This window comes from Sardina pilchardus, chromosome 18 (genome assembly GCF_963854185.1).
Source record: "Sardina pilchardus chromosome 18, fSarPil1.1, whole genome shotgun sequence".
NCBI lineage: Eukaryota > Metazoa > Chordata > Actinopteri > Clupeiformes > Clupeidae > Sardina > Sardina pilchardus.
Genome location: NC_085011.1, coordinates 26,570,898 through 26,585,595, shown reverse-complemented (window position 1 = coordinate 26,585,595; position 14,698 = coordinate 26,570,898). Strand labels below are relative to the sequence as shown.

Sequence of the window (14,698 nt, the reverse complement as noted above, 5' to 3'; positions counted from 1 at the left end):
TTGCCAGTAAGTTACTGTGAATACCTTTTACAGTTAAGGCACTGTATTTCCATTTACAGTAACTTACTGGCCAATTGTTGCCAGTAAGTTACTGTGAAAACCTTTTACAGTAAAGGTGCTGTATTTCCATTTACGGTAACTTACTGGCCAATTGTTGCCAGTAAGTTACTGTGAATACTTTTTACAGTAAAGGTACCGCATTTTCATTTACAGTATTTTATGTATTTGCTGTAAAGTGAAAAACAATTGATTTTAAATTAAGATTTTTTTTTTTTTTAGTTGTATTTACAGTATTGGTTGTTTCCCTGTAAAAGCTATGTCAGTTAAATACTGTGAATTCAATTGAACTTACATGAGCAATCATTAATAGAATAACTCATATTCCAAAATATTTCAGTTAACTGCAGACAATAAAACAATTTTAACTTTTGTTATTTATTTAAGACATTTCAAATGTATGACTGAAGTGGATGTTGACAGACAACAGTAGACATGGTTTGAACACAACCACAACCTTATCTGATTTGACACAGATAAGGGGGTTAAAAGCGCAGTGTGTGTAAGTGCAGTATGGCAACTGGCAAGTCTATGTAATGTAGTATAAGGAGTTGTGTGTGTACAGGATGCGGAGTAAAGAAACTCATCCCCAGTCTGTTTTGTGGGTGTTCCCTCAGTCTGCCACGTGGGAACAGAGACGTCTGCTTGACCTCAGTGGTTTAAACAGTCCGTGGTCAGAGCGTGAAATGTCTTTTGAAATACTTTTGGCCCGTTGTTGTACTCTTCTGGTATAGGTATCCTGCAGGGTAGGGAGAGGTGCTCTGATGGTACCTTTCGCAGTAAATGTCAAGTGTCTGAAAAAGAGAAAGAAAGCATACATTACAATTGACCCCGTTCATGAATATACAGTAATTAATGCAAACTACTCCGGTTGTGTGACAAATAAAAGCAAACCCACACTAGTCAGGTGCAATAGATAGAAGTAATGCAGATGTGTACAATACACCACCATAGCAAAGTTTGGGAGTTCACTTTGATATGTCCAGTGTTTTTTTTTTTGGAAAGGGGACATTTCGAAGTGACCCTACACTTCTGAACAGAAGTATGTCTATGTGATATCATACCTAATCTCATAATTGCCTGCGGCAACTCTGCCTTCATGCGAACACCAGTTTTCTGATGCCTAACATACTGTAGGCCATCTCCCATCTGACTTGCAATAGCAGCCTCTGGCTCCAGGCTGGGACTTCTGGATGGCTCCTAAAAAGAATAAACAGCAATTGCCATATAATTTGTTAATAAACAGCAATTGCCATACAAAACAAATCATAGCTTTAAAATAAGCAAGGAAATCAGATGTAGAAATAGAAATGATAATTACCTTGCCATGAGGCACCCTTGCCACCCTTGTCACCATCTATGTTACTTCTTGATATCAGTTTATTTATGAACATAAATAAAACACAAACACTTACACCATGTTGAGGGCAGCAGCCATGGCTAACAGACATCATCAGGGTAGTGCCATCAGGGTAGACCGACTTCGCCCTGGACAGTTGTTGACAGTTGAGCCCACAAAGTCATAACAGACACATGAAAGGAGGGGATAAACTAAACAGTTACAGACACAAATACAGTACATGCACACATATTAAATGCTATATGCGTGTCTCTCTATTTGGTGAGTGAACTCACTTGCAGGCTTGGAACTTCTTCCTTATGGAAGTGACACACATTTGGAACATTCCAAAATGCACACAGCCTAAGTGTCTCTGACACAGCGTTCTCAGGGCAGCAGTCCTCACACCACCTACTAACAGAGGGAACAGAAAGAGGCTTACATTAATTAATACATTGCAAAACACACAGAACATGAAAAGACCATCACTGAAGCACTACTACACTCACATGCATCTTAAATAAACACATGCCTCAATTTAAGTCACCAAACATTGGGCAAATAAAGGCTATAAAATGAATACCATTTAGCCAAACACTACCCTTCACAAACTAAAGATCCCTTTACTTATCGGCATGATATTTCTGGTAATTGAAATTCCCCAAATGCTCCCCTTTCACATCCACTATATGACGGATCTATGAGCATGACTATGCAAAACTACAGTTCCTAAATTAGGGGTGAGATAACTTACACATCAGCCTACTTCATTAATTTGTTTTACTGGTCCTCTTTCCAGTTATAGCAACACTACATATTATGCATCAACACTACATGTATTAAGTTTAATGTTAACTACCCATGCCCCATGGAGTTCGCAAAGTAATGTTACTAACTAGCTGCTAACGTTAACAACTTTCACCTGTGTCTGTCTGCTAGCTAACTTCAGCCTTCAGCCTGCATGGTAACAGCCACTTTAAGCTAAGCTACTTGCGTCTGATATTTCATTCAAACTAAAACTCTACATTCATAACGACATATCAGACTGAATTATTGCTAGATATGATATTGACTATCATTCGAAAAATCCCACATGATGGTTAAGTTAGTTACTGGAAAAGTTAACATTAACAGCTAACATCGCTAACGCTAGCGACGTTAGCTCGCTAGTTCTAGCTATCGATATGTGCTATGCTGATTCTAACATGGCAATAATGGCTTTGGTTAACATTTCATTGTGAAAACAATACATTTCTAATAAATTCCCGTTTTCAATTGGCATAAAAAAGTACTGTAATTCTTACCTTGAATATGATGTTTGTACAGAGTTGAAAAATGCAGTCAGATTCATGATTGAAAAGTGACGGTTGAAGTGAAGTCACTCTGGCTGGAGTTGAAAAGTCAGGGGTGGGGGATGGGAATTACTGCGTGTGCGCATGCGCTTATCAAGAGGCGATAAGCAGCCGTTAAAATTAAACAATCGTGGAAAATTATTAGGCTGAAATGTGTTATGCTTGCTCAATAGTGTGATCAAAGCCTTAATTCTTGACATCAAATTGACTTTCTCAACCGTCTCTGGTATGTCATTATGAGTTAAAAGAAAGATAAGATTAAAAAAGGGAAAACACAGTAGGCTAGTTTACTTAACTATTTACAGTAGCCTAGGCTACTAGTGGCTATATTGTGATTGGTTTACAGTAGTGTTTTGACTACTGTAATTTCTACGGTAACACTTACTACTGTAATTGTAGTTTACAGTAGAGGTACCGCATTTCCATTTACAGTATTTTATGTATTCACTGTGAAATGAAAACCAATTAAATACTGTGATTTCAGTAGTTTTACAGTAACTTACTGCCCAATTGTTGCCAGCAAGTTACTGTGAATACTTTTTACAGTAAAGGTACCGCATTTCCATTTACAGTATTTTATGCATTCACTGTAAAATGAAAACCAATTAAATACTGTGATTTCAGTTGTATTTACAGTAACTTACTGGCCAATTGTTGAAAAGAAAAAATACAGTAGTTTACTTTACTATTTACAGTACTATAGTGGCTATACTGTGTTTGTTTTACAGTAGTGCTTTGACTACTGTAATGTTTACAGTAACACTTGGACTACTGTAATTGTAGGGGCGTTACTGTAAATTTTACAACATTCTACTGTAAAAAGCATATACAGTAGTGCTACTGTGAAATTTCCTGTAAATAACTGTGAATTTCACAGCCATTTTTTACAGTGAAGTTACAAAAGGTTGTGCAAATGATCCTGTCAAACTAACTTTCAGCATATATGTTAGTATGATTCCAGTTTTTTATTATTAATATTATTAGTTATTTTATTCTTTAATCATATCCTTATGACAATGTTATTTTGTCCTTGATAATTTCAGGAGAATGACACAGGGACTAAAACATAATTTCTTGAAAACATTGCAGAGAAAATTAATTACCACCCTGAGAGTTGGCCAGGATAGGAGTTGTTTTCCAGTCTGGCTGGAAGAAAATGTTAAGTAGTCCCATTCTGACAGTTCAAGCAGCGCAAGGCTTAGTGCAAGGTATCTTTCACCAAAAAAACCCCTAATGAAACATTTCTATTGAAACAATTATGTGAAACATTTTAACAACGTTTTCGTCAGACTGTCAAAACTAGAAGTTTAAGATAATAAGGCTACAATAGTATACAGTAGAATACAATAGAAACGTTTTACAAAGACAAAAAATAAATGCTCATCAAATGGTACAACAACAGATGAAAGCTGAAAGAGTCGACTGCAGATGCAAATTACCCTTGGCTAACTCTGGTACAATGCATCAGATGGCAACTTTGATGTTGAAATTGTATATGGTCCGTAACAAATAATACAAATAAACAATAATGAAAAATAACTTTACATTTCTGTTATTAGGATAATTTCTTCAGATTTCTTTAAATAATAATGCTGATGGCTGACTCTCTGTCCTTAACAAAGTCACTGTAACGTTGTTAGACTTTTGGAATGGCTTAGAATGTAGGGCATGAGTGAGAGTCTGACTGTGTGTGGCTGTTCCAGCTATCAGCAGGGGAAAGACCAGCAGGGAGGCAAACATGAGGGGAAATGAGGGGGAAAGAGAGCAGGTGCAAAGCCTGTAGAAGTGAGTTTGGCAGTGAGTGAGTACGCAGGACGCCACTGTTGTCAGTGCTGCTGCAGATTAAAGGTGCAGTCCTTGGTTTTGGTTAAAGGTACAGTCTGTGCTTCTGATCCAATATTTTGTTTTGTTTTGTTTTTGTCAGATTCAGCAAACTATCCTTCATGGTGGACAAGCTTTCTGTTTGATCTGTACAGTGGAAAAACATTCCAGTGACCTCCAGTTCTGCTTTGCTTTGGAAGGGTCCAGTCCTTCCTGAGCTTCACATACGCTGAACATTATTATAAAGGCCTCTTCCTGGGGCGTCACTTCCTGGTGAACAACTTCCTAGTGGGTATCCTACCCCACCACTGTGTTTGTGCCTAGCAGAGCCCCTCAGGTAGACACTGTGGAGAAAAAGAGTTGTGTCCGAAAAGAGTTAGTTTTGATGCGCCAGGTCAAGGGCCTCTGAATGTCTGAGTGAGGTTTGACAGAAACTTCACAGGATATTGAGGAGTCCTTTGAGACTGTAGTGAATATTAAAACATGAAAAGTGTTCTTCAGTCACAGACGCAGACTCAACCTAATAAGAGTCTCCAATGAAAACAATAGAATTACAAGGCATTTGAAATATTTGTGTTTTTGATATTACCAATAAAAGGACCATAATCTGACTAATTTTGTGACACAGGCCACTAATTTGTGTGTCTGAATGGATTGGTGTGTTTCTGTACGGGTTGGTGTCCTGAAAGGAGAAATCTGCCCATTTCTCACATAGATCTCTGTTTCTCAAAGTCATCAAGTACTGTCAGTATAGTCAGTGGATAGAGCTCAAGAAACAATGATTTATATGAAAAATGGCCAGAGTTCTCCTTTAACAAAAAACAACAGGAAGAAAGAAAAAACAATACTTACAGCCTGATGCACATCCATGGAGCTGATTGGACAATGAAGCCAAGCTTTAGTAGTTTGGTCCTATTATTGTACAGTACCTATGCTGACAAGCACTGCATTAAATTGTAGATCCCAGAAATTTCCTGCACAGCTAGTTTCCCAGAAACTACAATGAGATCTAATTCAATGTAGTGAGATTCCATTTCACACGGCTTGTCCTACATTGCGACAAAAAAAATCCCTGTGTCTTTCTGAAATCAAATTGATCCTAATCTTACGTAATATGAAGTTGACATTGCCCCATTTTGGAGTAAGTGGACCAACACATTCAAGGTAAAGATCCTGTTAAAAAGAAACAGGAAAGAAATCAGCTGTGATTTTACTTTAGTATTGGTACATCTACCACCCCAGACATCTTCTGAAGAAGAGGTTGTAATGGTTTACAAAAGTCAAAGATTGGTGGAAAATCTATGCATATTCATTTCATTCTCAACCTTTGGAATGTTCAGTCTTGAACAATGGTGTCAACTTAAATTAACATTGAGAGAGTTGGACAAGGAGAGGGCAACCAAGAGTGAGTGAGTGTGTGTGTGTGTGTGTGTGTGTGTGTGTGTGTGTGTGTGTGTTTGTGTGTGTGTGTGAGAGAGAGAGAGAGAGAGAGAGAGAGAGAGAGAGAGAGAGAGAGAGAGAGAGTGAGAGAGAGAGAGGTGTGTCTTGCACAAACCAATGTCAAAACAGAGAGAGTTAGAGAGAAACAGCACCACTGTGTCCCGTAATGAGAGGGTAGAGGTTTAGGGGAGAGATTTACTTTGAGGCAGTATTGCAACACAAAACTGTGGAGTGCTTTGTTTAGCATTTTTGTCACAATGAAGTTTGAAGACCTTCTTTCAGACATCGATGGCTTTGGAAGGTTCCAGAAGATGGTTGTTTGCCTTAGTTTCTTGGGACGTGTCACCTTGCCATGTCACTTCTTGGTGAACAACTTCATAGCGGGTATCCCACCCCACCATTGTGACATCAGCGGTCTGGATGCTGTGGGCGACTTTGGGAATCTGTCGGCGGAGGAGAGACGGACGGTCAGTATCCCGGAGCAGGCGGACGGGACCCTGTCTTCCTGTCTCATGTTCCCAGAGCCCCAGTTCCACTTGCTGCACAACTCCTCCAGGAACACTGGGCATCCTGCAGAGCCATGTAGGAATGGATGGGTGTACGACAACAGCACCTTCACAAGTACACTGGCCACTGAGGTAAAGGACTTCTCTTCTCAGTGCCGTATTGTCAGTCATGAGTCCAAATATACAAATATAAATATACAAATATAAAAACAACATTAAAATGATTAAAAGTAATTTTTGCAGCTGTAGAACTGTACAGAATGATATGGAGTCAATTATTATACAGTGTGTAAACAACCTCAGAAAAACTTGGTGAAGTTTGTTTTAGTGCCTGCAGTGAGAGGCTATTCCAAATGTCTGCCAATAGGGGGCACTCTATTACATAAGAAGAGAGTTATATCACTTGAATGTTTTGGAGATGACCCAAACATCTTTACTTCGTGTGTGCTTCTAATTCTCCCCTCATTTCCTCATTCTCTTGTATTTCCTGGACAAACAGTCTACTGGGTCATCTGTTACTACTTCAGAATAATTTAACCCCCTTTCTGTGGCCCTATGATTTCAAAACACAGCTAGAAACATCATACATCTTACTAGAAATTATTTGTTCCACCAATTTTACCTTTGTTTCCTTCCTCTCCTCCTCAAAGTGGGATTTGGTGTGCGATAAGAGGGGGCTGAATAAAGCCACTGCCACCATCTTCTTTGTAGGGGTCATGTTTGGAGCCATGACCTTTGGTGGTCTGAGTGACAGGTATGACACACTTCAAACAACACCAAGCATTCTACTGTCCAGAGGGAAGTCATTACAGTATACAGTATTGTTGCAGTGGAATGATTTGCTGTAGCGGTCCTTGTTACCATGGAGTTGAGTGGGATGAGCCTCCAACTGAACACTCTCAGCTGTCTCACCAGTAGGCTGTGTAGGCCATGTGATGTATTGGCCATTATGTTTAGCAGTCCATGCAGTAGCCTTCTCTCAGGTATCAACTCCTGGGGTTTGTAGAACTGTCCTGGGGTTTTAGAGCAGCCCTTGGGTTCTAGAGAAGTCCTGGGGTTCTTGAGCAGTTATGGGTTCTAGAGTAGTACTGGGGGTTTAGAGCAGTCCATGGGTTCTAGAGCAGTCCTTGGGTTCTAGAGCAGTCCCCAGCACAGAGGAGTGTGTACTATCCACCTTCAACCCCCATCTATGTTTGAGTCTTGAGGCTAAGGTTAGGGGTTGAGATTTTTTAAAGGGATATTCAATGAACTATCTAATCTAATATCTTAATAAAAGATTTAAAAAAAAACCATCATCATTTTATAACCCTCCTCATCCACACAGGTATGGACGCAGGATAATGCTTCTGGTGTCCTATGTGTCGGGGATGGCGTTTGCGCTGCTTAGCGTTTTCTCCACCTCCTACATCATGTTCGCTGTGCTCAGGTTCCTGAGTGGCTTCTGCATCACGGGCATCGTCATCGTCACCTCCGTGCTCAGTGAGAACACACCCCTCTCTTTTCTCCCTTCCTTTCTGTGCTCATGGGATTACAGCAGCTCAAAGAAGAGTGAACCAGAGCAAACCCAGTCCCTGTTCACATTACTTAAGCATTTAGAAGAGATGTGTTTCTAGTGACTGCAGCCATTATCAGTAGCTGTTTATGGTGGTGTAAATCTTACTTTAACTATTGTGTGTGTGTGTGTGTGTGTGTGTGTGTGTGTGTGTGTGTGTGTGTGTGCATTTACATTTGCTTCTGTCAACAGTTGTGGAATGGGTGGACATTGAGAGCAGGAAGTTAGTGGGGGTGATTGACAGCTTGTCATGGACATTTGGATTCATGACACTGTCCACACTTGCGTTCCTCATCAGAGACTGGAGGTGGCTGATTGTGGCCATCACAGCACCAGTTCTCATAGCCATAATATCATGGAGGTAACTCATAGATAACTCATAGCCATAATATCATGGAGGTAACTCATAGCCATTATATCATGGAAGCAACTCATAGATAGCTCATAGCCATAATACTGTATCATGGAGGTAACTATCAAAAAGTGTTTCTATTGAAAGTCTACATTTTCATCACCATGCGGACTGAATATCTCTCATATATCTCCTGGATTTGGAATTATTTAAATTAATCAGCTGTCATCTCAAAACAGATGGGTTCCAGAATCAGCTAGATGGCTGATAGCAAACGGGCGGCTAGATGAAGCTCACTACTACTTGAATAAGTGTGTTCAGATGAACCGTCGGCAGGGAATGGCCTCCTCCATCAAACCAGAGGTGAGCTTAATGTGTTGTTATCGTCATCATTGATTTATCAGGACCTCTGTTTATATTTATTTGTGTGCTTATCTGTTTGTTTGCTTGCTTGTTCTCGTTCTCTTTAGAATCTGTCTAATATTGTGGTGACCAATCGGGGGAACCGGAAATACTCCTATCTCGATCTGCTGAGGACTCCCAAGATGAGAAAGCTGGCACTACTTACAGGTCTTACTTGGTATGAGGGGATCTAACCCAGTTATGCCTCATACAGTATCCTACTTGCACACTAGGCTTTTAGTACAGTGTTTGTGAAACTGTGTATTGTCCTAGGTTGTCATACATTTGAACCTAAACTATTCAGATCGCCACCACGTGGCCATACCATGCCATTACACCGCCACACGAAAAACAGAACCGCCTCCTGAATACAGACGGAGATACGGATCACTCCCAAAATGTATTAGTTTCTACCATGGGTCATTTCAGACCTTCCCTGAAAATTTCATCGAAATCTATCCATCACTTTTTGAGTTATCTTGCTAACAAACAGACAAACAGACAGACAAACCCTGATGAAAACATAACCTCCTTGGCGGAGGTAACTAGAAAAGCACTCAGAGAGTGCAGACCTCCACCTGTATTGTTCTTCCTATAGGTTGTCATACATTTCAACCTAAACTCAGATCGCCACCACGTGGCCACCATGCCATTAGCCCGCTAAGCGAAAAACATAACCACCTCCTGAATCAGACAAACAGACAGACAAACAAACCCTGATGAAAACAGTAACTTCCTTGGCAGAGGTAATAATAAAGCACATTGATTTGTTTACAAGCTAGCAAAACAGTTCAGCAGAACAATGCGGATGTTACAAGGTAAGAAACGATTTAAAAGGAGTTTCCTAAAAGGAGTTTCCTGTTTCTCACTTTTCTTCCCGGGACGGTAAGTGCCAAAGTTGCAACGTTGGTTTTCGGCCTGGGGACGCTAGAGGGAGAGGGGAAAGTCACCATTTTCGCCAGATCATTTAATCATCCAAATGATTTATAAATGGGTGTATTAAGTTGAGATAGTTGCCAAGTTCCCCTTAAACAATAAATAACTCATATAGTGATTGCTGCCACCATAACAATTGACAGAGGGGTTCAACTGGATTGCACATATTTTTACATTTTTTATATTTGGGTCTAATGTCTTTTTCTTTATTCATAATCATGTGTGTCTAACATCTTTATTTTTTTCATAATCATTTGTGTCTAATGTCTTGCAGGTATGGAGTTGCCTCCACATTTTACGGCATCAGTTTTAACATAACAGGGTTTGGAGTAAATATTTACCTCACACAGTTTATAATGGCTGCTGTTGAGATTCCAGCTAAAGTGGCTATTTTCTACCTTCTGGACAAGATTGGGCGCCGTAAGACTGAGTGTGGTGCTCTCTTTCTGGCTGGGATATGTCTCGCTATCACTGTAGTTGTTCCCAGAGGTAAAGAACTGCATATTAGGCCAAAGATAAGGCAGTCTATATGTTGATTTAGAGATTTGTACCCACTGGCTTTATTGGCATGACTTTAAAATTCAAATTTTAAAATGGAAAGGAAATAGTGCTGCCAGAGCATCAACATATCACACACATACACACATACTGTACACATAAACATGCACACACACACACACACACACACACACACACATTTGAACAGATACAAGATATCAGTTAAGATAAGATACCAACACATCACGGTGCAATGTGATTATGTAATTGTGTGTGTGTGTCTCTTCTTCAGAGCAGCGGGTGGTGAGAACAGTGGTAGCGGTGCTTGGTAAGGGGTTTTCCGCGACAGCCTTTGGCACTCTGATTCTATACAGCTCAGAACTCTACCCAACGGTGATCAGGTAAGGGCTGGAAAAGAGAAGGGAAACCTGGCTTCATAAAGTAATTTTTTAGCATGGGAAATTATCGAATTGGTGTGGTAGAACCAATTAGTCAGATTTTTTTTCTTTTTTTTCCTGAAACTGGGTTTCCCGTCTCTGTCTGTCTAATTCTGTAACTAACGCCTACTTATCTATCTCTGGAGACGTGCCGTAAAATGCCAGAAAGATGTGGTAAATGTATCACCGATGCCAAGAAAATGAATTTGCAATATGAATCACTGATACCAAGAAACAAAGATATGGTACAGCAAACTCATTTGCAATATCTATCACTGATGCCAGTGGTTTCTCGTTCAGTGTGTATGTGTTCTCCATCATCATGACAGGAAATATAGATACATTACAAAAGCGAAATGAGTTTGCAGAGGCACTCTGAGATTTTAGACAATAAAACGCCTTTAATAGTACATGGCAAGCACTGGGTTTTAAAAGCACATGAGCCTACACGCTGCTGCCAATATGGGCGCAACGCATAGGCCCATGTGCTTTTAAAACCCAGTGCTTGCCATGTATTAAATGCTTTTTATTGTCTAAAATCTCAGAGTGCCTCTGCAAACTCATTTTGCTTTTGGATTCTCACCTCACCTGTAGCAGAAGAGCACCTGAGTACAAATCTATAGACTCCTGAGCGCCCTAAGCCCTTTTGTGTCTTCATTGATACATTACATTTTTAACAGGATAACTTGTGATCTGTTTCTTACATTTCAAAAGTAACGTTCCCAACCATTCTTATCCATTTGGACAGGCAGAATGGCATGGGCTATAACTCCTTCATGGGTCGTGTGGGGGTGGCTGTGGCCCCCCTGATCCTGCTGTTGGATGACGTGTGGTTGGGCCTTCCTCAGGTCATCCTGTGCTGCATTGCAGTGGGGTCCAGTTTAGTGGCCAGCCGACTGCCTGAAACACGAGACCAATGCCTGCCTGAGACCATCGAAGACATCGAGGGAACAAGGTGCCTCCTTCCCAACTAAATCTCACACAATGGCATAATGCAAATAACTGTCTCAAAACTACTCAGATTAACATAATTTGGCTCAAAAACAAAAGTTTTAACTCCTTATCATCCAGAAATAGACCTTAGGTTGTTCTTACACAACTGTTCCTTATAGGCCTATTAGGGCTGGGCAACGATTAAAACTTTTAATCGCGATTAATTGCATGATTTCCCTGATTAATCATGATTAATGTATGCATTATTATACCAAAGTCTTTTCAAAGCAAGTCACGTCACTCAGCAGCCATATTGGCCATGGGGTCAGGCAGCGAGTTTGACCGTAACAAGGCCATATCTAAATGAATGGGGAGAGAGCTGGATGTTCAGAGGTGTAAGGGACATAAAATCACATGTTTGAAATCACGATCAAAATCAGACTAAAATCGCTGAAAAGGTTTGGTGGTTTTGTATCAAATTAATGCTTAAAAAGCCTTTATCTTACTGGTAATCTTGGACTGTGCATGTGTGACCGCCAAGGATCGGCAAAATGGTTGGAGCAACGGCACTGGAGGAGGCGGGACATGTGCAAACCGGTGTAAACACCCGCCATCTTTGCATTACGAAGTTACCCCATGCATTTCAATGGGCGATTTTTCCAGTGCAGTGTGTCCTCATATATAAGTGTCTCTGATTATACGCAAAACTCAATAATGAATTCAAAAGTAGTATAGCACATTTTTATTTTAAATGTGCTGCCATATGAATGAAAGTGCCATAGCATTTAACATCAGCATTTTGTTTATACTGTAGCAGTTAAATGATTTAGTGTAAATCTCAACTTAAACAATGTAATCAAAACAAATACAAATGTAAAGCTATAGAGATCGCTAAGACATGTGACCAAAGTCATCAAAACACAAAGAATTATGGGTAGGTTTGGCTCGCCTGATGCCAGCCCATGTAAACTAGTGTTCTGGGTCTATGATCTGGCATGATAATAATGAAAACTAAGCGTGAAAAAATTGTGTGAAAAACAGAACATAATCTCGCGCTTCCTTAGTGCTGCTATCCAAGCCATTCCTCGCCTTTTTGTCACCTCTGAAACATGACGTATACTATTATTTTTCCACGCTGGAAAACTATAAAAGATAAACTTCATGTTACTCTATTGAATTTTATAACACAGCAGGAAAACGGTATTTCGACAAATGCACTTCGTTGTTCCCGCACGTCAGTAAAACAACTTAATTTTGGGACACCTATTCCCAAAATGCGTTGCGTTTTACGTCACGTTCTCAATCTCTATTGTACACACACTTTTTTGGTAAAGCCTTTAATAGTGCGTGTAGTCAGACCTTTCCATAATTGGTGTAATAAGCCTGGTAGTATAATGTTGAAATATTTTTTTTTATTTAGGCCTATAGGTCATTAAGAAAACACAACAAATGAGTTGTTGTTTGTGTAACCCAGACATCAGCAACTTTCATTTTTACGACCAATCACTTCTCGTGGCTAATCCCTGTCCTCCCGGCTGCAGCTTGTGCCCTCATTCGTGCTTTTTAGCGGCATGTTCATCAGGCCCCGGAGCTACCTGAGCCTCCATGTCAACAATGAATGAAAAGTAGCTTATTATCAATTCACGCGAGTAGGCTATGCTACACACATTTCCCCCCCTAAACATACAGGCAATGAGCAGCCTTGAATGAATTGTTTTTAATGTATCAGACAATAACTAGGCTACTTGAGACTCTGCAGTAGAATATAATATTCGGGACTATTAGGGCAGGATTTGGGATTCGGTACAACTGCTTGTCATGACTGTTCAGATTTTTTCGGGACGTCTGGTCACCCTACTCCGGTGATAAGAAAATTCAAGTTTGCAGTGATTACAAATAACTTTTCTTCTGTCGATTGCGCCGTCTGAAAGAACTTTAAAATGAAAATGGGCATGTAAAAGTTCCGTTGGTCTACCCTGCTCCATGTTCAACGCGTTAACTTGCCCAGCCCTAATATATATATTTCAGTGGCACAGTATGGTAAGTGTTCTGCATCAGTGTGATTTGTTTGAGTAAAAATATATACTTGTATGACAAGCGTAACAATTCAATGTTTTGTGGTTGAATTGCAGAGCAGCACAAGTGGAATCCCCTGTCCTCTCTCATGGGAATGCAGACAGTGAAGTTGGAGGATGAAAACAACTGATTATTGGTGGTGTTTCAACACCACAAACCTGACTATTCCTTTTAACAAATGCTAATAAAATGCCATACATTTTCAAAAAATGTAGTCCTGCGGCCTGTGGCTCTATTGGATATAAAGTGTCACTCTTCCATGGCACATGGTTGTTATTGTCTATAAGCTGCTTAAAGACCTGACAGCACACATCAAATCACCCCTTCTCTCTACAAGAACTACAACTATCTCTGACCAGCATTTTGTCTTTCCATGTTTGCAAACACACACAATAATACTTCCATAATGTTAGTAACATAATCTTGAGAAAGGATGGGTTGTTGTCCCTATTTACAAAACTAAACATTCTCAAAATTTGTCAGATCAGAGGTAAGATGTTTGAGGTGCAGTTCAATCTCAAATGAAAAGTAACATTTGCAAAGAACAACTTCAGAGAATACTGTGTTTATTTTTAAAGTTCAATCTAAACTTCCACTCGATTACAGCTGTAACAACAACTTTAGAGAACAGTGTATTTTTTCTATAATATAAGAAAAAAAATGACATGATAATTACTTCTAGTAGATGTCCTTAACTTTGTACTGCCCAAAGGCTATGTGACTAAGGAGAATCCACACTTTCATCCATCTGAAATCTGTTCTTACTAATCCCAGCAGACTTATACGCGAAAAATTTTGTTTGGTCCCCAGGGGCCATTTCACCACTGCGCTAGCCCCCGAAACCCAAAAAAATCAGTTTTTCCTAAATAACTTCCTGAACCGTGGCACCAAGGATGACAAAATGTTTTTGGTATGTTGGTCTCAAGAGCCCGCATCAACTTAGCTTAAATCCAGTCATTTGTGATTTGCACCCCCATGGTAAAAAAAATTATAAAGG

The 14,698-nt window shown here is 39.9% G+C and overlaps 1 protein-coding gene and 1 long non-coding RNA gene across 3 annotated transcripts; one reads left to right on the top strand and one right to left on the bottom strand.

The window, feature by feature from the left end:
• Window positions 1-416: 416 nt before the first annotated feature.
• On the bottom strand, window positions 417-2,689 carry LOC134063914 (uncharacterized). 2 transcript variants are annotated; one of them, XR_009936216.1, is made up of 4 exons: window positions 1,693-2,689; window positions 1,473-1,608; window positions 1,122-1,257; window positions 417-851 (listed from the first exon to the last, which is right to left on the bottom strand). It is a non-coding gene; the product is annotated as an uncharacterized LOC134063914 (long non-coding RNA). The 2 variants fall into 2 exon arrangements; XR_009936215.1 differs by having other exon boundaries at window positions 1,473-1,545.
• Window positions 2,690-6,150: 3,461 nt separating this feature from the next.
• On the top strand, window positions 6,151-13,890 carry LOC134063883 (solute carrier family 22 member 7-like). The gene is made up of 10 exons (XM_062519630.1): window positions 6,151-6,647; window positions 7,166-7,269; window positions 7,840-7,994; window positions 8,260-8,428; window positions 8,659-8,782; window positions 8,890-8,999; window positions 10,032-10,246; window positions 10,548-10,656; window positions 11,441-11,647; window positions 13,758-13,890. Exons 1-10 carry the CDS (start codon window positions 6,267-6,269, stop codon window positions 13,819-13,821), a joined length of 1,638 nt encoding a protein of 545 aa, XP_062375614.1. The 5' UTR covers window positions 6,151-6,266; the 3' UTR covers window positions 13,822-13,890.
• The last annotated feature ends 808 nt before the right edge of the window (window positions 13,891-14,698 follow it).